The sequence below is a fragment of the Colias eurytheme genome, chromosome 16 (genome assembly GCF_061535395.1).
Source record: "Colias eurytheme isolate Ceu_HAF_F1 chromosome 16, ilColEury1 Martin Lab GWU primary, whole genome shotgun sequence".
In the NCBI taxonomy this organism is placed as follows: domain Eukaryota; kingdom Metazoa; phylum Arthropoda; class Insecta; order Lepidoptera; family Pieridae; genus Colias; species Colias eurytheme.
Window position 1 is genome coordinate 6974382 of NC_142995.1, and position 26058 is coordinate 7000439.

Here is a 26058-nt window from a genome sequence, read left to right on the forward strand (position 1 = left end):
TTAAAAGCTACATGTTTATCTAAACACATCATATTTTGTTTCTTAATTACACATTGCTTCATAGGCCCGTCGTAAATCACTTACGGTATGTTTATGTGAGATTGTCAAAATAATGAGTTTCTACGCGTCCTTATATTGATAATGCTTATGTATTCCTAATGTATCTCTTCAACATCCAAACCCAATAAGTGTAAATCCCCGGCATTTCCATAAACGCTGTCTTACTTACACCTAGTGAGTCCTCGTTTATTTATAAATCCATCCCTCTTATATTACAATTTTGAATTATTGCCAGCTATTTGAAAATGTCTTGCGGCGTGCGGCCGTTCAGTTCTATCGGCTTGAGTACGTTTGTCTTATATTGTATGGTTATTCGATGCCAGCATTGTCATGACCACATTCGCGATAAATCTGTATGCAAGTTATTTATATTAAGGCTAAAAATATAGCGCTTCCTTATAAGGTTCTTATTTATTCGTCTATATATTTTGTTCTTATTGTTCAGGCTGTATTTAATCTTTTCGTAATACATATATCCTTAGCATATAAAGTTGTTATTTAGATTTAAATCACGTAATAGGCCATCAGTTTTCAGTACTTTTATTGCTTGTGTAATGAAGGCTGTACGTCTAATAAAATGATCAACGTAAATCGATCTTCCGAATACAATAGTCTATCAAAGTTTGCTTCGCAGATTTAAACGTTTTCAATAATATCTCGTGCACCTTGTCCTATTTGTCTATGATTCAATGTTGACTTACGATTTGTATTATACAAATATTTATAACCATAGACTTCATTGTGGGAACGTTAACCTTGTGTTGCCTGCTTCGGTTTGTCCATTCAGAATTTTCAACGGTTGACGTTTAAATCAAAAATTGTTACGGCAATGTGACAGAAGGAGTGAGCAATTGTATGAAGCGCTTGATGATGTCATTAGAATTTAGCTATTAATTGTTAATGGGTTATTCTACGCTTCAGTTAGCACGGAAATTTAAAAATACTATGTACAATGTATTTGTCCAAAAAATTCAGAATTTCCCTCGATTTAAAGGTACATTCTATTTTACATCGTTTATCTTTGCATTGAAATGCAAGCCCAGATGCTATACATTTTTTTACAATCAATTGGCCTCTACTTGATTGTTGATTGCTTAAGGTTTTATCACAATAATTACGAATAGGTTATGTACGCAATATGTCTGATGACATGGAAACACAACTGATTGGTTTGTACCCGCCATAAAATAAACATCGAAGTCGTAAAGTTGGATATAAACTTGAAGTTACATTGTTCGTAATCAAGCTATCTTAGATTGAGTACATCACTTGAGATGAGCAAAGTGGCCTGTCGATGATTTACGATTTTAAACAAGAAAATGTTTTGTATTTATCTATTAAAAAATGTGTGCGTAAATGAATTATGCAAGTTTCGATTCGAAAAAGTCGAATTTGCAGTGTGCTGTGGTGTCGCTTTATAAGGATCATTAAGTATAGACAAATCATTTTAAATCGTTTAAAACAAAATTAATCTAAATCATATTTAACGCTGACAGTAAAGTTAACACAAAACAAGTTATCCCCAAAGCCATTGAATTTAGAAAACACGAATAAAAATACGCAACCGCGTTAAAATATTCAGCGATGCGTCACGTATTGTTATTAATCTGCCTAAACGCTCACAATATTTATTTATTTATTCAGGCGGAAGGGGAGAGTCAGTAATTGGCACATCACAATAGAGATTACCCGGCTTACCGGCGAGTTTTGTGATTCAAATATCGACGGCTCGGTGGGCGACAATACGAGCCTGTTATGATAATATTCATGACATTTCATACAATAATTTGTCTGCAAACTTCTCACATCGAGTGTCCGTTGGATTCTTTATAGCCGTTGAGTGTTTTGTTATAATTGGCCTGCATAATGTAACACGTTCCGTGTTGGGAACTTCGGCTTATCTATTTTGAAATGAATCTAGCGATGTGCTCACATTTGCTTATGTTATTAATAGATTACTAATTTATATTTATTGCCCTATCTGGGACTGAAATAGAAGTTAATTTAACACTCGATTATCTGTCCTGATGTCTATTAACTGTTATTTTGATTATGGTGTTGTTATGTTATTAAACTCGCATCGGAACTGCTATGAGGAACCATAGAAGCGCAATAAAACGTTTCCTCACCTCAACTTAGTTATATATATAATAATGAAACTGTTTACATAGAAGAAAGCTTTACTTCTGTTTTGAAAAAAGAAACAGTACAATTTATTAGATGGTCTTACATACTTAGCGATCCTTACCAATCTTATTTTAATTTTTAACCCTCATGAATAGTATACTAATTTTTATATTCAAATGGGCGCAAAAAGCGGTGGTGTCAATAAAGTGTAGCGATCACGATCCACCTGCGCATGCGCATCAATCTTGGGATCACTGTCGACTCCGACTCGCCCCTCGCGATTAATCACAACTCGAACGTTTTCGATTAGCGCATAGCAGCAAAAAGAAACGGTCCAATTAAGAAATATCAACGGGCTTAATTTGTTTTCGAATCAACGTCCGCGTCAAAGGGTTTTATAGTGTTTATTTTGGGGATCGAGTTATCGTCGTTCAGGCATTCTGCACCTAGGCTTATGAAATCAGTACTTTTATCCAAATCTACTAGGTTTACTTATTTGAACCTAAGCTGTTCTTACACCTATCCTTGCATCATCCATCATTTCAGAATCATTGATTGCGATTTCGCACGGCGTGACCCAAATGCGTCCATTACCTAGCCTTTAATGAGAGTGTACAAATATATTAGTCGGAAACAGGAAGTGTCAAATGGAGTTTCTCTGTCCGTTCCACGGCACAGTTCGTTAAGTGCCTATATGTTATTGTTCAATGCAAATACTTGGTGTTTGATCGCACGGCGCCGTGTGGATATTAAGGTACTTAACCGGATGAGACCGTTTGTTTAACAGATTTTTTATATGACACGTGCTTAACGTTGAGTCAATAATGTTTATTGGAATCGGCTTCATTAATGAGTGATAACTGTACCTACGGTTTGGATAGAGGTTTGATCGCGAAACACATATACATAGTTTAGTAGTTGTAGGCTCTATATCAACAATTCCAACAACACCTTCAACAATTATATCCGACGGGTTCTATACAATTCTTTCTTTATCATTTTCATCTTTATAGTTCTCTTTCAGTAATAGTTATATACCTTATTAAAATATTTGTATTCTAATGATGTCATCACATGATTTAAATTCAATGGTTATTTTATACGTTTCTTGACACCACCTCAAATTTACCATTACCAACGTGCTTCAGCGATCATGCGTAAAGTTTATCTAAAGTGATACAAGCGTACTCCATTTTAAATTGCACTTGGCAATTTAAATGGCGGATATCGGAGTAATTACGGACGATACACTCCCGCTGTGCTGTGTCATTTGCTTACTACATCTGCGGGTCTAATTGTCCCACTTTAATTATTTCTAATGTATGAATTTTCTCGTGTATATGTCATTATTTTATAACGCTTTTTCCGCTGTTTATAACTGTATCATAATGAAAATTAGTGGAAGATTTGGTTCCAAGTACTTGGATTGTCGCCAAACCTCTTATAATTTATTCGTTTGTCATTTTAAAGCTTTATATCATTCAAGATAAGTCTTATAAAGTCAATTTCTATTAAGAAGATTCTTCAGAAACTACTGAAAGCTCTGCAACTACAGTGGCTGGTTTTGTTTTGGTTATCTATAACATTAATCATGCCATGCGATGTCAACGTTACTACATTTTCATCTTTGAAACTAGGGTTCTATAATAATACATCCAGAACATTCTTCTCCATTTAATACATTTTCACCTCCAATTAAATGCCAATTAAAGTTCACACTGTCAATGTTATGCACCTAATGCACTAGCTATGTTCCCGGACATGCGGGTGCACGTGCTTCCGACGAATATGAATTTCATTATTCATGTTACTGTTTACTGCTAACTGCTAACCTTGTCATCATTTGCATACCTTTTTTATACACACGTGTGACGTCATGGGAAAGATAAGGAAGCTTAGTGGTGTGTGAAGGAATATAGCTGAATTTTACCGTCTGAAGTTTTAATTTTGAACGTTACAGTATTTGAGTAATACTATGATTTAATCTAATCGTGGAAATGTTAGTTATCCATTTCTGTTTTGGTGTAGACGTGTAACAAATTTTTGGACACCTATCGTGATAAATTTTGCGTTTCGTAATATGTATTAGGACTTTACAACTCATCCGATAAATGTTTAGTCAATAAATTAGAATCAATGCGTGTAAATTTTATGTAAATTATATTGTTAATTAATGTTTTAATATTGTTTCAGTTGTATGAAATCAGCGACGACCCCCAGAGGAAGGAGTTTCTCGACGATTTGTTTTCGTTCATGCAGAAGAGAGGTAAGTGGTTTAATTATAATCTATTTACCAAAATTGTACTGGAAATCTTTTATTCATTCTATTAGAGATTGTTGATGGATGCGGAGCATTAATAATGACTAAGGAAACTGCTTGAACTTTAAATATTGCACAAAATATTTTGGTTTCATATTTTACCGTAATTATTTAATAGATCCGTTCATTAATTTTGCCTGATTGAAATCTTTTTCTATATGTATCTACTTGTTAAAGTTTTTATTGTATAGCCAGAATTAAAATCACCATATCACGATGTAAGATGTCGTTTAACTCGTACTTGATTAATTTCAACGATTGATATTTCTCATAATTCATCATTCTCTAAGTACTCTATTGAAGCTCATCGGGTGTTAGACGTGGCCAGTGTAAGTTGAACTATTGTATCATATATTGTAATAAATCATAGGGGTCAAGCTATAGTGGTGTTTTGATACGGATCAGATACGGTTTATCTGGCCGTATAAACGATTTTATATTGTAAAGATCGGCGTGGAAGTGATAAGATCGTGAGTGATTGACTGTCTGTCTGTCTGTGCTGGTAATTAGCTGTAGAGAAATCTAGTATCAATGCTGTATGGGGAAATAATGCAGGTGCTGAAATGTATTGTAATTTATACGTATTTTAGTCTGATATGGTAAGGTAGGTGTGATACAAAAAAATTTAAGGTACTGAACAAACATAATATGATTAAAATTTAGCTAATACACAAATAATAATAGTAGGTATATAATTTTCAAAGAAAATGTCGAAATTATTAATGGTTGAAGCTTTTTTATAGCTGTCTTTTAATCAAAATCATAAATATTATATACTTATCAAAAATTTTCCTTAGTTAAGCAGATTACTCATAGGCGATATCATATTTTAAATAAAAATAAATAAATTGCTAAAACATGACGCATATAAATCGATCTAATAAATTACAATTTATTTTAACCTTGCAATTCTGGTTACATATGAGTGTGGGAAATCGCATTATAACGTTAATATTTCTTTAGATATCATAATAGAAATAATTAAGCGAAAGATATCTTCAGGCGTTGATGGTGCGCGGGCGCGTGATTGATAACTATCGACGTCTCGTTCCGACGCATTGATAAATGTATCGTCTGTCTCTTTCTGACTTTAATTGATCCCCGTAGCGCCATCAATGAGAGATATATCATGTTGATATTAGACTTGTTAAGAATCGATTGTTCTTTTAACCCTAAAATATCTTGCGATTTTATTGTATGTTACAAATTACTTATAAGTTTATATCAAATCGCGTAGGTAGTACCTATATTTATAATAAATAAAGTATGGTTAGAAAATTAATTTGCGATAGGTAGATACTCGTTTAATCAAGAGACCGTCTATTACACCGAAGTAATTGGAATTTGGTATAAATAATCTTGTTTTATAATTGTATTCATTATTTCCAATAATATTAAGGAAAATCTTACATCTTCAGATTTTTTATTTTCATTTTTAATGTATTGTTGTCACTTGTCACAACTAAGATGGTATATAAATGTTCATAATTAAAAAAAATTCAGCCAAACTTTTGAATCCTGCGCAGTAAGCGCATAATCATGCCATGATTAGAAGAGCTTGCAATTTCTTCATTAATCGGTACCAATTAATAATTTTATCCACATACATAATTTAATACATAGACATATACACATGCTTTTTTTCACATACAACAGAATGTTGAAGTTACATTTACACCGCACCGTAATAGGTCCACACGTTGAGTCTATCTCTCTCGCCGATCAAAACGAGCTGTCCTTATCTTGTAAGGAATAAATTATTATTCAATTTATCATACCCTGGCCAATAAACTTCTGGTTGTTATTACGCGGATTGCGATAACAAAACTAATTGTATTTCAATTGCAATGCCGATATCGGATCGGTTAACGTAGATTCGCTTCTCGAACTTTCCAGAAATATCAAATGATTATTATTGATTTGTATTTTAAATGGGGGTGGAAATAATTTAAGCATCGTATTGAAAGTTATTCAAAAATATTTATTATTTTATATATCTATTTATACTAGGTATCTTATATTATAATATTACAGCTTTATTAGCTGAAGAGCAATGTCTTTGTTTATACACGGGTACACGGCTGCACGGGTCTGATTTGAAAAATTATTTCACTGTTAGATAGTCCATTTATTTAGGAAGACATGTCATCACATTAAAACCAATACGAGTAGAGCAATGCGGATTAAACCTCGGGGCACAGCTAGTAATTATTAAGTCGTTCTTGACTTGGCTAAAACCTCATTTTATAAATCAAGTGGACATCTAGTTAAAATCAAAAATGCTAACGACACGCGGTGTGGTCACACCACGCATTACCGAGCGCATCAAAGTTTAATTATTAGAATTAATATTTCTCGTCCGCATATGCCAGCCGTTCGTCTGATCTCGTATTAATAATGTTTTATCATTTATTATTTCTTATGAGTAATGAAAGTTAACCCGCCACGCCCCGCGACGCCGCGCACTCTGTCTTCGTCTCGGCTGTAAAAAATGTAACCGTAATTTTTATCAATCCTTACCATTTAGAGATGTGATATCGAATGTCCGAGATGTTTCTTTTTCAATTTTTGCAATGAAACTTCATATTATTTATTGTTAAATATCTTCATTCTATTTTGTTGAAAGATCGTTTGTACGGGATACAGATAGGCAGTCCTAAAATCGGAAATAGAAAAGTTTTTTCTAAAATCAAAATGTAGTATTTTTAATAAACAGCAAATTATTTAAAATAAAGTATCTAAGTAACTTCTATTATAAATGCCGGGTAAATTAAATAATTAATTTTAATATCCTTGGTAAAAAATGTTGATGTATTTTCATTATTTCTATCATAAAATCATGTTCAAAGACCATATCTATGGAGATAATGATCAAGGATCATAATATCCTAGTGATAACCATTTCATAGGCGGTTATATGTTGACTAACTCGTTAGAGCTGATTGATCGCCCATCAACATGCTCCTGTCCTTATACAGGGTGCTTCTAAACTTGGAACTATTATAAAAAAATCAAATAAAAAACAAGTTCCATTTCTGTTTGAATGCTCTTAAAGACAATTTAAATTTGGAATCAATTATAATTTTACAAAAATGTTGACAATTATTCGATGAGAAAGTTAAGCATTGTAGGTACTAAAATAGTACTTACTCTTCTTATTGATAAAATAAATAAATAATGATTTATTAGAAATAATGTTTACTGATGTAAATGTTGAATTATAGGAAATGCACACTCTGTGTATAACATCCATTGTTTCACTTGTTAATAGCGGGTATAGTGTAACTAATAACATCTCATTCGGATTCATTTCCCGTGATTAATTATCTGTTTAATCGATATAAGATGTTGTGCCAACAGCCTTCTCAAATATCCTTCACTACCCACCCTCGATTGTAACCTCTATTTCAATGAGTTAAGTTTCAAATTTGTTCAACAACACAAGGTCATAGATTAGATTATAGTGTGGATCTATCAAATTTTTTTCGTCTCATTGAAGATAGCTTTTGTTAGAGTTTTAATTGGTGTCTTTAACTAGCTTGTAGTTAATTCGATTTTTGGGTCGAGCATTGCCCATTTGTTCATGTCTGCTTAGTCTTATAATCTAAATTTGATTGATTGGGAGTTTCAACTAAATCTTCGATGTAAGAATTGATTTGGAATAAGCAATTTTCTCGTCAAGTATAATTAGTTTTTTGTTCTAATTACATTTTGGGCTTAATTAGTTTAAATTTATTAGTTGATCATAGTATGTACGTTGGATCCGTTACATTAATATTTTTCTAAAACACATTTTATGTTGAAGGTTTGGCAGAAGAGGTAAAATTTATTAGATGTGTCATTTTACGATAGCAAAGAATCCATTTTTATGTGTAACATCAGTTATTTGAATCAAAGTATTCATCCTATGATTCAAGAAGATTTGTGACCAATATTTTCTACTGAGGTCTTTGAAGGAACCTTGAAGACAGTAGAATAAGAAGATACAGAAGTCAACTTCATTAATAAGCAAACAATTTAATTTATCCAACGTTGACGCATCGTTAGTTCACAAGGTGCAAGTTTAGTGAAATTTTTAATTTGTTCAGCATTCCACGTGGCTTATTGAAAACGAGTCGCTCCAAATAAATGATGACGATTGTAGGGGGAAGATTGATGGATGGAAATGATTGTCACATAACATCCATTATATTCGTATGGGGTTTGAAGAACGTGTGTTGTTCATTATCTTTTTAAATGTTGTTAATGAAAAATTAGACGAAATCGGTAGAAGGAATTACGAAGATAACTCAAAAGAAAAATTAGAATTATGAACGCAAGTTGGCAAATACCAATATTTATTGCAATTTCAAACATTTATTTATAATATTTAAGATAAGTATTATATTATACGCGTATCGTAATGTTATAAGCGCATCGAAACCGTTTACTAAAGGAAATGTCTAAAATACATGGGTACGTAACAATTAATAAAAAACAATTTGCACAAATTATAAGGGTCGTGAACAAAGTTAAACTGTATAAATACGAAGCCGATGGAATTGATGAATCGTCGGAGGTTGAAAGGTTGACGGTCATCTAGCAATAACGGTGTGTCGAGTCATTCAGGAAAACCATTTTGTGTGTCGCAAGTTATAGGATATTACGGTTTTATTGAAGAAGTTTAAATTGTTGGAGTGAAAAGTGAAACTTCTTTAGGCGCGTTGAGAGTAACATTCAATTCAATTTCAAGGTCGCGTCATGACATGACGTCGTCATAAGGCGACTCTTATCTTGCCGGAAAAGTTTCACTTCTGACACGTGCGCTCTGCTCACACGCTTCTTTTTTTCATAACTGTGCAGTAAATATGCTCAAACTAATTTTGGTAATTCGTTCGCTTATAGTAGAACTAAAAAATATTAATTTTGTATTATGCTCACATCGTGCTAAATTATACATATTCATGACTTCCACTAAAAACTTTTTCAAAAAGTGAGTCATTCGCTTCCGCCAATAATTTGTACGTCCACTTCGAAATTTACCCTCTCGTATGAGTAGACTTTAGTAGAACATTTCAACCCGATTAGAGCGAATTTGAACATGTTATTATTTTCCTACATTACCAATAATCCAGAGGTATTTAATTTTTTATAATAAAAGAATAGATATTTAAAACAGTTGTTGTACAAAAATAAGACATTAATGATAACTTAAAAGCCGTCCAACAACACTATGATTAATATCAATCATTTCGAATTAGTCAACAAAAATGTTTTCAACATTATAAAACCGCGGTCGCACCGTAGCGCGATCAAACGAGAACCACGCAGCTGTCTAATTCTTAAATAAATAAAACTCGTATTAATCAAATTAAATCTACTGATAAGCTTACATCAGATTGGACGGTTTTAGATGTCGCTTAGTTTTCACTTCTCAGTTTTAGCCAGAATGTGATGTATGGCGGGTGTTGAAAGGAGAAATCGCGTGTGACATTTTATTTGTGGAAATATTAAATTAAAGGAACTTTTCTTTGAATTTTTGATGGAAGATAGTGTGTATACGTGTATAGAGTACATGTGTATATGTTTCACCTATCTTAAATAGAATTGGATGATCCTAGAATGCGAAGTCCAGAAGATTTGGGATATTAAATATTTTAAAATCAGCCTGTTAGATTGATTTATATCTTTAAGTATTGCATCCAACTGTTTCCTGCTTAATATAACGTTATAATATTATGACTATTCACGTCTCATTTGTTCCTTTATATGTCAAAAATAATGCTCATGCTAAAAGGAACCCGATTATTCCTCTCTTATATTTCTTGTAGCAATTAAACAAACTGCCTAACGACAGGTAAGAATTATAAATATGTAGTCCAACGATTCCGAATGTCTCGCTTACGTTCACGGCTCTATTAATAATTTTTATCACGACTTAAATGTTTCTTTTGTTTCTGCACTCAATAAAATCATTTTAGTACTAGACGCTCTTTGATCCCCGAGTAATATTATACGCTACTGTTTACAATTGCTTTGTTTTCACGGTTTAATTGTTATACTTTTGTTTGCTTTGATAGTTAGTCATCTTTTCATGGTGTTTACTGCGTGTCAGTTAAGCTTGAAATAGTCACATTCGTTAATTGGATACTTATTTTGCAGTTCGTTGCCGCGGTTCTTTACATCTTGTAATATCATTTATTCATAACCTTTCAATAATCTTTGATAAGTGTTTTAAGGGAAACTTTTTGAGTTTTCTTCCCGTTTCTTAATACGTACTAAATCGGATTCTAAAACTGTAGCCGCTAACGTTTCATAAGTACATACCTAAGTTGAAATTCTAGCTAAGACAGACTAGTCCGGTTATATAGTGTTTGAAATGCATGAAATTGTATACAAAAATATTATAATTAACGTCACAATGTACGTCATTTCGGAAAACGAATAAGACCACCTCTATTGAATCGCTGTATAATTTAAAAACATCATTTTAGTCTTAACGTTCATTTCGTCTTAATGAACTGGTTTCGCTTATTAAAGTATTATAATGCTAATGTTTATTGTTTCACTAATTCGGCATCCATAAAAGTCGAGGCGGGCCTACACGATTTATTCGTGTTTTACACTCGAAGGAGCGTTTTGCATATTTTAATGTTCATTAATAAAAGTCAATATGGGTTTGAACATGATGTTTAAATTGTGATTAATTGCTTCAATATTAATGGGAGCGTTTGATTATACTTTTAACTTTTGTAAAGTAATAATATAGCTACACAAATACCGACTTTCATATCGGCCAACTTATTTTTATTTGCATAAAGCGATTTAATTTTAAATCCTGTTTTTATATCAAGATTTTAAACGATAGTTAGTGTACGCTTTCTTATATTTTGAAAATAAAGTGGATTGTGGTTTTTAATAAACTATTTTCACAGCTATTAAACAATTTCTCAAAAGTGTGTCGGTCGGTGGGTGGTTACTCATTCATCATCTTGGCGAATTAATTCCGCGAATTCTAAAGAAAATGTGTTTGATACATTCTTCTTTTGATCAGGAAGTAACAGAGTGGTGTGAAATTTCGCGATTGTAAATGCAAAGAATGTTGAGTATAATTTTGCGTTGTTTAGTGTTAGCATTTAGCTGGCATTTAATGAAATGGATAAGATTGTTGATGTGTTTATCATCATTAAAGAATACCTTGTTTAAAGCAACTTTGTATTAGATTCGGAACTGCAAATACATAATGTCGCATGGCAAAAGCTTAATGAAGCAGCTTAATATCAATTAATTAATTATTCGTTTTTATTAGAGATACCACATGGTGTCTTCTGGCTTATACCTACTTAGGCATAAGTACAAACTGCTTTAATCGTTCCCATTTTCGATTGACTCTTTATACTGAAATGAAATATATTCTCGATCCAAACGTATTGTTCAGATTGTGTGCGTGTTTAATCGATTATACTTAGGCATCGAATTCGAGCCCGGCTTCGCGACTTAATTGATGTTTGAAAATCGACACGATTTTTTGGCAATGGCGAAATGCGACACATGGTTCGATGTTTATAAAAAGTGGTCGTGTGAAAGATTGTTGCAATAATGAAATATTTTATACAAAACTGTTCCTGCTTTACACGTTCTTTGAGTAGTATTAAATTGTACCGCTGAAATGGAATAGAATCCGCTAAGGTTCAAACTCTAGGCAGATTGCAAAACCTACAGTTTTTACTGAGATTAATCCATACTAATATTATAAATGCGAAAGTAACTCTGTCTGTCTGTCTGTTACTCAATCACGCCTTAACTTTTGAACCAATTTGTATGAAATTTGGTATAGAGATATTTTGATACCCGAGAAAGGACATAGGATAGGTTTTATCCCGGAAATCCTACTGGAACGGGTTTTTCTTTGAAAACGCGGGCGAAGCCGCGGGCGGAAAGCTAGTTCAATATAAGCTCTTTTATTTTCTTTTCAATTTAAGCCAGTCTATTGAAACAATCTTGTACTTAGGCTTAAAATGTACAACTGTTCAATGTAATTTGTTTTAATATTTCATAACGAATCTGTGCCTTATTTCTAAGAAGGATAAGCAATAAAAAGTTGTTTATAAGGAGCGGGAGTGTGACCGCATTATAATACTAAAACTTGGGCCAACGATTCTTTCTTTACCAATTTGTATGACGCTATTGTTGTCCGTCTGTCCATCCGCATCAAATACTCCCATAAATCATATTCGTCGTAAATTCGATACGAGTTACAATGAAATATCTGTTCTTATTTGAATTTTTAACTGTGACATTTCTTTTTTGTCACAGAATAAATTATTTCGAAAGCTATTGAGAGAGCAATTTGGGGATATTACATGATGTTGGTACCATTCATATGGAGACAAAACGGAAGAGTTTTAATACATACATTGGATTTCTGAAGACGAAATGTTAAAATTTCTTATGCAGTGTTTATACATCATTACTGCTACATGTATGAAAATGTCCTTTTATTCTTTACTGTCAAGATTTTAAGCGACAGAAGGTTTCGGTTTCTCTTTTTGTAAATTATAGAAATCTTTAAAATAATTTCAACTCAATTACAACATTTAGTAACCGCAGAGCCCAGATAGGTACCTAATTTATTATTTCTATATTTTAAAAGCAGCTTGTAATTCATTTGAACATTCTACCTAAGTTTTCCCGTCTGAACTAACTTCGCGTACTTAACAAACACTTAATATTTGTTCTAAATATTTTATTGTTGGCATGTATTATAGTCGGATCACAAATTGCACTAGGCATTGTTGCGTCGGCCCCACGCGTCACGGATTGTTTACGCGACGGGCACGTACGGTTTACTTTGTCGCGCGACATCTGCTAATCGTTCGCTGCCAGTGTGAACCGCCCTTAACACAACGCGGTACGGACCATAGACTACAGCGAAATCATAGAGCAAAGCGGCTCCACAGACGCGGCTAAATTTACATTTCAACGTGTGAAAGCTTTATTCGATCTTTATTGAGAGTTTACATTGTCAAGGTTCAAGACGCCTATTATGTTGTTGCACACATTGGAATTTATTGCTCTAAATAAACTATATTTGAGTGGTGTTAATTTTTGAACAGGCTTAATCCGGATTGTATTTGCGATTTTGTAGTATTGTTGCAGGTTAAAAAAGTGTGTAGGTATTTTCAATAGAAGGTTGTCTATTTTGTATTAAAAGATTTATTGTTTCGATTTGTGTAAACAACTTTCAATAGGTTCCACAAATTCCTAACTAATTTGGATATTTTCTGGAATGTGTCATAATAAATTATTATCAAACATTGGCTAATCAATATTTATAACATGCACGAACGAAACAAGAATTATTACTAAGATTCCTTTCTAACTAATAACTATAAAGCTTTATAAGTCCAAACACGCATAATTATAGAAAAAACTTAAAAGGGTAGCGTGAAATGTATCGACAGCTTCATCGGAGGTCTGTTATATGACCAATTTGTTATCTGGAAACAAATACGTGACCACCGTCACAAATAATAATTAAGACACAATAAAATACACCGTATCCCGTCGGAATGCGGGTTAAAATCCCATAAAACGCCTGACAAAATAAGTGATAAGTCCTTTGTAATAGCGCTGACGCCAGCCGGCTTAGCTTAATTGTTTAGAGATGTTTTTTGCGACATTTAAATGTTTTAGATTTATACCTGATTTAGAAATGTAAGGATAATGTGCCTCTATTAACGAAAGTATGACTATTTTGTTTTTATCTTTGAGAAGTTTTGATACTTTTATAGGAAGGTGGTGTTGTGATTGCTAGGCTATCTTATCGATACAAACGGGTGTGTCAATAAATTATATAACAAACAATTCATAAGTAAAGATAAAATTCCTTAGATATAAGATTGTTATGACATGCTTGATGAATGTGTTAGCTTTATGTTAGCCACCACATTTTTGCTGTACATGTAGTGTTTAAAAATGTAATAATACCCTAGTAAAAGTATTCCAAGATTTTATGTCAGGTTAGGTTTATCATTATGCCAGACTTTATCCACATTAATTCACCTGTTTTTCCGTAACGCAACGTAAACTAAATGTACAGTCATGTGTCATTTTAACGTACCCATTATACCTATGAAAAGTCGTAGTTATACCTATAATTTTTAATTTTAAATAAAGTTTAAACTACAACCCTTACGCAGTTGCCTTGTTAACCCTAAATAGCTGTTAAAATAGTCCAGTTATTAAGACCACGACCACGTCCAACAAAGGGCCATTCCAGTAATGTCAACATGCCGCCAACGGACTTGGATGAAGTTACACGCAACATTGTTATATAAAGATTTCTAAGATTTGTTAATTATAATGTTCAAGATTAGGCTTGTGGTTGCTAGGGTCTTTAAGACTTGGAAATTATTGACCTAATATTAAAATTTTAATATTATTATAACGGTATGTTTCTAAGAGGCTTTGAAGGGCTCATCTCTGAATCTTGAAAGACAAAATTGATTGTCATAGACTCATAGGTAAATGCTGCGAAGTGTTTTAAAATTGAATGATTTTTATTGAAATGTTTATTTGATGTACACCCAACAATAATTTACACACATCAAATCATAAACCATCAACCTTCAACCTGCTTGCCAAGAAAACTATATAATTAGCTATTTACTTATGAAAACATTTATACCATTAGCGTGAAATGTGATATAAGTGCTGAATGGAAAAATTTGATCGCAATAGTGAGGACATTTTAGAAAGCCCAAATTACGATTGGAACCGGCTTCGCCATGCTTATTGGTGAAGATAAACTATGGTTAAGTAGCGTAACTCCATTCAATTACAAGGTAAACACATCCCTTTTATATCTATGGTTTTAACGTTAAATTCTCTTCACCTTATTTTTTCTAATAGTCCAATGAACCAAGGAACAATTGAGAAATATTGTGTAAACAACTCAGCATCAGTTATTTTGTGGGATAATTTCACGTTATTCTTTAGGCATAAGACATGCCGATTACAAATCAACCAAAGTTTAGATCGATCTGAAATTAAAACTTTACTAAAAAATCAAGCCAAGTTTATATCCTATTTAATAATATCGCTATAATAACATTTATAATAATTATCATCCGAGTTTCACAAGATCACAGCGTATTACGCTTTCGCACAGCAAAATTATTAGAAATGCATTGCGACAATCTCAGATCAATATAGGATAAGTAGACGTAGGAACACGCGATCACGGCAAGTTAAAGTATTGGAAGTTACTATTACACTAGTACATATTACACTAGGGTACAATTACTGTGGAATAAGTACCTAATATAGCTCTGGGAATTAATACGGAGTGGTCAAGAAATGGAAACAGCTCGAAGGCTTGAGAATTCCTTTAAATGCTGAAAGGAAATCGTTTTGAAATGTTAATTCGATCGTTTGAAATTTGCTTTTAATATGTAGGTAAGATGACGTACTAAAGAATGTTTTGTTGTGTTTGTTATGGGTTTCGTTGGTTATTTGCTAGTTGTGTTCTGAAGGTTTTATGCAAGTAAATCAAATGTGTATGCAAACGATGTCGCAGGTAAAAGCTAGTTCATCAAGCTAACACGCAAAGTTATTCGATAGAAGGTAAGGTTGCGTTCACGTATGCAGCGATAAGCAGAAGAATCACACAAAACTATAATTCTGTAACAAGCAATAATTCTTAGCAAAGAAGGTTAAAATCTTCGTCTTAATTGTCTGAGATGCTGAAAGGTACATTACGTATGAACTAAAAATACGGTATGTCGCATTACTAACGGGAAGTTTTATAAATTTATGTAAATCGCGAAGGCTCCCATTTCTATGCAAGGGTCACAAATCTTAAGGCGCCGCGTGACGCCCAAGGAGTCTTCTAAACCGACTGACGTTGATAATCGCCGGGTATCCTTCAATATTGAATATGATCATCGAAATTTGAATACTCCTATCTCCGAAAATATTTAAATACGCTATCGCTCCCACTTACACATGTGTAGAACTTTTAACTAGTATAATATTATGTGCGCGGGCGCCGCGTGACGCCCAGAGTGGCTTCCCCGAACCGCGGCGGGCAAATTGCGCCGTGATCACGATTGCTATCGGTACGTGTTACTATGGAACTATCCAGCATTCAGTTAATTGGAGCGGATTAATACGCGGCTTGCTGTTTTTGTTATGTTATGATAAATAGTAACTTAATTCGCTACAATCGATATAAATAGTTAAAACTTAATCTTGATTTTTTTCTAGTTTGGTTGCTTTCGATTACCTACCTATTCGGATTATAAATGCCTAGTTTTTCAATTTCTCATGATGTTTGAAGAATCTGTTTCGAAACGGCACCTATGGTAAAACACACACCAATAAGTAAAATATTTATGAATTTCAGGCGACGTAAAAATATCATAAGCTAATTAAAAATATGCAATTTTATGAAATAGTGCACGAGAAAGAACAACATACAAATGGAAAGATAATAAAATACTTCCTTGTTTTGTTAATAATAATTAAATAACACTAAGGGCAATATAGAGGCCATACGACTTCCGCGACGACACAATGATAACCAATGTTGAATGTCATACAATTTCACACGATTTTCCTTTACGAGATTATCCATTACACACTTCTTTTTCTCAAATTAAAACTATTGTTATCTAATTAATTGTATTTTTTTTTATTTTAAGCTGTATCTTTTAATGAAAAGTTGTCAATATCTTGTTCTGAATATATGTAGGTAGGTACCTTAAATTATACTGCGTTTTGTAATAAAATTTAATAGCAAATTTAAACAGAAAACAAAACCTATTATTTATGTATGAAGATGTGGCAAGTGCATTGGTAATAAAATATAAATCACGCATTAATTATTACATTAAGGAGTGCATGCCAAGTTGCCAAGTCTAGTCTAGATAATTGTAGATGTGTGAGTAATGGATAGGATTGCTCGATCATAGAAGCATTTTTGACTCATAATATGAGATTTTGTGTCGTAGAATATGTTCGGGATTTGGAAGATTTTACATGTTTATAAGAATGCACAGCACATCTGTTACCCTCAGAAGATCTGTGAAATTTTGGCCCTAGTGTGAACTAGGTATAAGTGCGAACTTATACCTATAAAATTATTGAAACTTGATATTTTTATTCCAATATCCTTCATTTATGAAATATGATTATCCGAATATTGTAAATTTTATTTCGTTCTCGAAATTAATAATTTAAATAAAAAATAAGGACTTACACATTCAAAAGAAACATTAATAAGAATTATTCCTATCCTTAAAAGTATTGATACAGTACATATTTGTTTTGTCTCTCGAATTAGACGATTACCACATTCCTATTTCGACCGAATTTAAATGAATCCACGTTTATGTTAAACAATATTTGTTTGATTATGAAACGTGCCGGTACATACAGAAAATATTATGAACCACGATGTTATGGATTTTAGACATGAAGAAGAATAAGTGTGAAGCACGATTGTTGGTCTTAAACAAGAGAAAACTTTAGGACTTCCAACAATAATCATTGCTACAAGAAATAATCTAAACGAAATAGTTGATTTGAGAATAGAATTAAAAATGTAAGAAGATGATATGGAAGAGCTCTAACAAGAACGTGGCCACAAGAAAATAATTAGGGATGTAACGATACATGATTTTGCCGATACGATACCGATACCGATATTTGTAGTAATGTATCGGCGATACCGATACCGATACCGATATCGATGGCTTGGTAGAAAAATAAATAGTGAATTATGCATAAAAAGTTACCAACATTTAACAGAGACAACTGTTAATCGTATTCTTTTAAATAAAAATGCCAAATCAAAAAACAACAAAACCATTTATTTTAGTATTATTATTTTACGAAGTCAGTTAAACTTTAAGTAATACACATACAATCAGTACCTAATAAAAGTTTACTATTCTGCCGTCCTTTAACTAGAAAGCCGTTAAGCCCACGAAGTGAGTTTCGAGTAAATGGCAAAAAACACGGAAATCGTTATTTCTTAAAAATTATGACACTTACAATAATTATTGTGAGATACATCGATCGACATTTAATTATATATAAATATTAGTTTTTACCCAGAAACTGTTATAATTTATTTTTAAATTCACTTTTTCTCGTTTAGTTCAGCATAATAATCTGAAAATTTTAACTATTTACTGGACAAGACGGCCGTTTACATACCATAGCGACTTTTTAGCTAAGTAATTTAGTATTTTTATTTTCATTTTGTGATTTTTTTTTATTTAGTAATAAAATGCTTACCTAAAACGTCGTTAAGCTACTATAACTACTTTTAAGCTATGACTTTCGTTTTAATTTAAATTTCAAAAACTTTATAATCAGCGTTTAAGGGTTTTTGGATGCTTTTGTACTATGATTCTATATAGTTGTACTAAATTTTAATCTTACTAATGTTAAAAATTTGCTGCTGTCTGAGGCTTTGCTCTCGGGAATTACATCCTCTAGGTCAACCATCAACCAATGGAAAGGAAAAGGATCAAAAGCTTTTAGGTTTAAGTATTAAGGATTTAAACACTATCTAAATTAATGGTTTTAGCGTCTTATTGTGAGTAACAAGTATTTTAAACTCTTTTACTAAATGACTCTTTTAAGTTTTCGATAAAATTAACCTTTATTTCTCGTCATGTTCACGTTTATTTCATTACAGTGGCTCATTAAGGGGTTAAGATTGAGATAAATCTTCTCGCTTTTCTTTTTTGGAACCGTATATTCATTTAGAATTGCAATTTTAACGTTATTTTATAAATATTCTTCTGCGAGTCACGGATATGTGAGTACATATAGAACCACAAACATATAAACATAAATCGTTTCCTGAAAAAAAATTAAGACTTGTGCACAAGGTTTTTGAAAAAATAAAACCCTGGTTTCAATTAGGGTTGTAACGGAACTCCGCCTCCGCCTCCGTTACTGCGGAACTTCCGCAAAGAATTTAGCCTCCGCCTCCGCATCCGCCTCCGCAAAATTTATGCGAAGTCATATCGGAAGTTCATTTACGATCAAAAACAACGCGCAAGGAGCGACGCGGCCGCTCGGTTGCGTATTTTCAAGTGAAATGGTCGAGAGTTTGCTTAAGGGGGCGCATAAAGCAAAATAACCAATCTTCTATTAGATGATACGTGTAATATGCAAGACCAAATCTAAAAAATAAAATATATATCAAACTAGATGATATGTTCAACGATTCTGTTTAATCAAAAACATAAAATATTAAAATTTACTCGATAAAAAAAAATCACCAAGTTAGCTCTAATTTTCACACTTTTACGTTTTCTACTTGACATGGTAATACTTATTATGATTTTTTTTTCATAAACAATTATATTAAAACATTTGCAAGATATTTGTCAGAGCATTTTGTGTAATTACTTTTAGTTTTGGTTTTATCTGCGATAAACCACTTTTATCGTGACAAAATCAAACGTTTATCTCGAGAAAAAAAGAGCTAACTTGGTGATTTTTTTTTATCGAGTAAATTTTAATATTTTATGTTTTTGATTAAACAGAATCGTTGAACATATCATCTAGTTTGATATATATATTATTTTTTAGATTTGGTCTTGCATATTACACGTATCATCTAATAGAAGATTGGTTATTTTGCTTTATGCGCCCCCTTAAGCCGCGGGAACACGGCCAAGCGGGTGGTGGGAGTGTGAATCATATAACATTAAAGGTAAAGTTTTTGCTCTGAATGTTTAGTTCGCATTTACTTATCGGCGCCACCAAGCTCAGTGCCAAGCGAACAGTTATTTAGTGCTGCTGGTTTAATTTACGAACCCTTGAGAAACCGTTTAGAAGGCGAAAAAGCCGCAAAGCTTTTGTTCATAAAATATAATTTGCCTCTTGTCAATTTTGATTACTAAGATGAATCATGAACATGTATGTATAATTGTACACATTATATACATATACTTTATATAAATGTTGCTGACTCTATTAATCATAAATTTATTTATATTTTCCCAACAAATTTCACCTCCGCCTCCGCCTCCGTTAACCTCCGCATCCGCGGAGGCGAACCTCTTCACCTCCGCATCCGCCTCCGCCTCCGCTAAGTAGGCCTCCGTTACAACCCTAGTTTCAATAGGGCTTCAAGCTCTTACATGTGGGATGCTCTTAATAAATAATGTAGAACCGCTTATCAAATGATTAGAAGACTCTTTCATCCACATTCAGAAAATATAATATACCAGAATATGTGGAAAATAGCAGGAGGTAGAAAACTTTTTATTTGCTACTATGTAAAAAATACAAATCTTAATAATCTAATACATATAAAGATAAGAAAAAATAGCAATAGTTGCAAAATGGACTCCCCGTCAGCGGGTCAAAGGTAGTGTACTCCTAACAATTTTTGTATCACCATCTCTAGTACATTACTTGACAGTCGATTACTAATTCCACCCAAGGGGTAAATTACATAATTAATAAATAGTTTTAAAAATTAAATAGTACAGACTGTCTTTCTTCTCTTTCTCGGTTACAGAGACAAATCAGAGTCTAAACAGAGAAGTACGATTGAAAGTTCGCACTGTCGTAACCATTACCTACCAAATTTTCGTAACTTTGACTTGTTATATTTTCCGTAATTTAGCTGCTAGATTGTTTAAAACTTAGTAAACCTGATCAGAAACAATACATCTTGTAAAAGAAAATCAAAAACAATGGGTACTCTGCTTGGGAGCGACATTATTTCATCATCACTCTCATCCCCAAAACTGATGCATCACCAGAATCGGATAACTGCCTTTTAGCTTAAAAATGAGGGTTAGCTACTTTGTAGCTAAGCAAAAAAGTGTTATTAGAATTTTTCCTAAATAAAATTACTTAACTAAAAAAGCGTTAAGGGCGAGTAACTGCAAATAAGGTAAGGATTTCCATTGGAATCGTTATATGAAAGCATATCATAAAGCAGTTATAGTCCTTTTGCGTCCCTATAGTCAAGTATAATCTGATAACGTACTTTTAGTCAAGTAAAAAGCTAAAAAATAATTATTAAATCTGGCGGTTAAGGTACTTTTAAGGAAATTTAGCGAAGTAGTGTTGGTTAGACGCTTTCAAGTTATGGAATCGCTGAAAATTGTGTTACTTAACGGCTTACAATATTTTCATATATTTATAACTATTAATGCTAGAGAAATGATTCTTAGACAGAAAGATAGAGAATTCTGAACTCTATCACCCTACATTTAAAACTGAAAATTGACCATTTGAGGGTTAATGGCTTTTAGTTAAAGGACGGCAGTATTGGTAGAGTTTTTTCAGAAAACAAAGTGCGCACGCGCGGGCGGCCTCCCGCATCGTTCATTGGGCGCGGATTTTTGAATTATTTGATATCAAAAAAATTGGATGTTTGTAAAGTAGGTTTACGATCGAGATGTTTACGTGATAACATAATGCAGTGGCAGCGCTCGAGATGAAACGGGAGATCGGTCCGTCTCTCTCTCGTTATACCTGCGATCGCGCTCGTGAGGTTTTGGTGTGACACAAGTTTATGAACATGTCACCCGACTAAAACGATTTTAAAAACGTTATCACGTTAAAAATTAAAAAAATTCAAAATTATTTATTTCTTTCCTTTACATAAACAAATTTGTGATTGGAACACTCCTAGTAAGCAAATAAAATGCTTGTGTCAGGAGGTTCCGCTCTTCCTTAACACTATTACAGAAACAGAAATAAAACAATATGAATAAATACAATGCAAAAACATAAAAGAAAAGAAATAATTTATTAAAAAAATATCGGTATCGGTTGATTTATTATCGGCGATACCGATATATCGGCTTGCCGATATATCGGCCGATATATCGGTATCTGTATCGGTATCGTTACATCCCTAAAAATAATGTTTTAAACGAAATTGTCGATTCGAGGATAGAATTAAAAATGAAGGAAGATGATAAGAAATCTGAGCATTCAGAAGAGATATCTTAAACGATCTGGAAGCCAATTAGTCAGTCAGGTGCTCAGAAATTTTCCAAATAATTAAGCGGTTAGTTAAGCCAACAATAAACCCAGTGGCCTATTTAAAAGTCGACAAACGTCTCCTGGGCCCGCTATAAATAAAAATGGTCGCGATTAGCGTTCCTCATTAATCATCCACTGTATAGTGTCAAAACACATCCACGCATTCTCTGATCTTTACCATTCATACACTTTCCAAATCTTTGTCGCATAGTATGCGGCGTAATTGCTTCTAAATTGTTCTTTTTGAATTTTAATTTTCATAATTATCGTACATTATACAATTTAAATGTACTGTAAGACCAGCATCAAAGCCTCGATGCCTCAAAATAGTTATTCTTGGCGAATTTAGATGAGTCTTATTGTATACATCATATTTTCTATTGCGTAGGTTGTTCACGTGATTTACATTTGTGTTACTTCAAATCCTTCACAGATCAATAGAATCATCATCATTATTTAAAAAAATAATAATAAAAATGTTAAATTCCATTTCAATTATTGTTCAGAATGCTCCCACATGTTATATTTCGCGGAAATATTTCATCAGTAAAATTTGTAATTAATTTAAATTTATTTAAATAATCGTGTACGAAGGCTATTTATTATTGGATACCAAATGTATTTGGCATTGTTCCAGAACGTGGTCATTGTTAAGATCATCACAACATATTTCGTGATTATATAAATCAATATTTATTTTTAACATCTAAAACAATCCACGATTTCGACTAATGTATTCAGACGTTCGGTTTCAGGGAAGAAAATGTGAACACGAATTATTTGATGTATTGCCAGCTAATTTATCATTGTAATGATTTGAAAAACTTTCTTCAAATCACCTCTGAATTTTATTTAGATGATTGCTGTAAAAATAAAACATTTATTTAATCGCTTCTTTACAGAAATGTTAAGTGGAATTTGACTTTTATTTATACATATAAGAATTTATTAACTATGCATGCATTCAGTTTGCTTAATCTCAACACAGGAATGGTTTTTGTTTCGGTATAATTACTACATACTAGTTTCTTTTAATTTAAATTTTATACCGTTACCATATACTGTTATTAAACCTAAAGTACAATGAACTAACAAGATTAGTTTGATTTATAGGCTTGTCAGGTACATGATATTGTCCGCACATGATAGTCACTGAAGCACCCATTCAGATATCAGAGCGAGAAGTAGATTTACGATAACTACCTCAGACGAAATTAGCAGCAGATATTGTTACTTAATGTCGATTCGCGTCTCTTTGTTCTAAGTATTGTTCCAGTCTGATTTACACATCTCTTTGATCACCGCGAAAACCATTACATTTGTTTCGCGGGAACGTTATTAATCAAAATCATTTATAGGACATAGGATTAACAGCCGTAAATTAAGTGCTAGTTCTGAGAAACGGCTATCAAATATTTCCTCCAATAAACCAGTTATTATGATTCCCTAAATCATCTACATCACCGCAATAACTGTTATGTCATATCATTGGATGTTTGCCAGACGCTGGATGGATGTTTGTTGTTATAAATGTCGTTTTATTCGGGATCAACTTTTTGGTCATTGTTTCGTGATCGGAAATTGATAAGCTCGATTATTTTATGGGATAATATAAGCGATTTTTTTTGCGGTTCGTTTCCGCAGTCGATACGTACGCAGATTTGGAAGCTTATAAAAGCTTATATTTATTGCGTGTATCTTCTTCAGCGGTTAATTATTATTTGTTTAAGATCTCAACTGCTCGATACGCAACGACCTTACATCCAAATTAAGTTATATTTCAAAAGTTAGTCTTTTACATTAGATATTGATAACAGGATATCAAATTAATAATTTAAAACAAACCTTTCCTTCAAACGATGCAAATAATTTTTGAGTTTTTACCTAATTGTATATGCTATAAACTGACATTGAATTCTGAATCGTCCTTCCTTAACCAGCAAAACGAAACTAGAATTAGGCAAGACGTGACAAAGTCGTCAATAATCTATCTGCACGTGGCCCACATCTGTCCGTCTGTCGCGTGCTTATTACAGATCGGAACAAAAAACAAAGAGACAATCAAAGTATCCAGCCGGCAAACAAGAAAACACGAAATCTCCCGCGACGTCTGTCAAATTAGCATCACAAACGAAAATAGCGTCATTCTAATTATTTTGATGACTCAAGCGAAATACAATTAATCTTGCCGGTTCTGTGAACTGTCCGAATGACGGACGGACTAAAATATCGTCGTATTTCGCGATATATAACGAATATCGGATTTCGATTCCATCGGTGCTGCGTATCAAAGTTGTTCGGTAGCAGGCGGAGCGTACTGCCGCGGAACTATCATCTCACGCTTAAAACTATCTCTCGTACAGAATCAGTGCTCGTAATCGACTTTACATATTAAACAAATCATAAGTAAATTAGTATCAAGATAGCAAAGCGATTACATCACACAGTACCTTCAGTTATACTGAGCAATAAAGCAATTATTTGATCTTTGGTTACATTCAAACCAATATAAATAATAACGTCTTGTGAAGTGTTACGTGATTGTTTATTGAATATTATTCAAGTTTCTTTAAGAATATCATTTAAATCATGCGCAACGTAATATATCTCGCCAATTACGGATGCTTGTGCAAAGTCGATATAAACACTTTTAAACGTTACACCATGTATTTATTGCTTCTGGAAAGTGTCGGTAAATAGAGAGTAGTGATTTGCATTAGAATATAAAGGCATATAATATGCATTAGAAGATAAAGGCATATTATATGCAGTTAATGATATATTTGAAACGCTGTAATACTAAACATAGGTACAAATTAATCGCCTTAAGAACAGTTATAAAAGAGAACTCAAATACTTTAGTTACCGTTAATAATAGTGGAACATCATGTTTCTTCCAAATTAATTATATTACGCATTGTTTTCCATTATGAAAACAGTCCCGATGCCAAACAATATTTAATTTCCACAGTTCCTGTCTCATTTCTAGGAACGTGTGCTAATAAAATTAAAAATAAAGCTTGTATCAAATTGCGATTTCGCCCGAACGGAAATCAGCTGTCCCGTTGGATCCCGCAGTGTTTCGACTGATTGAGTTGCTTCTGTAACACGAGCATTTAGCAATCTATTACCTAGATCGGGATGTGACAACTATCTTTGATGCGGTTTGAGATATTTGAGTCTGCCTACCGTTTAATCTTTTCGTTTTGTTATACCATTTATTATTTGATTATAATTCCTGACTCATAAAAGGACAAGCTTGAACTTCTTCCTGTATAGTGTATATTATAGGTCTCATTTCTATTCAACTATAAATTTAATAGAAGTTTAATGAAATTATGAACCGTATTTAACAACCGAATAGTTAATATTATGAAAGTCCTCGAAATACACTTTGGCAAATGTCGGATCTCGTGATTATCCACGCTTACGTCTGGATGCATGTAAAATTTGTCTGTCACGAGTAGAATTTGATACGATTCGGACGAAGTGACAGATAAAGACATGGCCATGTAGTGGTTGATTTTGATGCG

At 32.9% G+C, this 26058-nt stretch overlaps 1 protein-coding gene across 4 annotated transcripts in view; it reads left to right on the plus strand.

Moving 5' to 3' along the window:
• retn (retained) overlaps positions 1-26058 on the plus strand; it is a 108117-nt gene that overhangs the window by 61056 nt on the left and 21003 nt on the right. For all 4 annotated transcript variants that reach the window (XM_090111065.1, XM_090111063.1, XM_090111064.1 and 1 more), the window contains one exon: positions 4381-4453. In XM_090111065.1, the coding sequence (XP_089967191.1) occupies positions 4381-4453 (73 nt within the window). The remainder of the gene's footprint in view (positions 1-4380; positions 4454-26058) is intronic.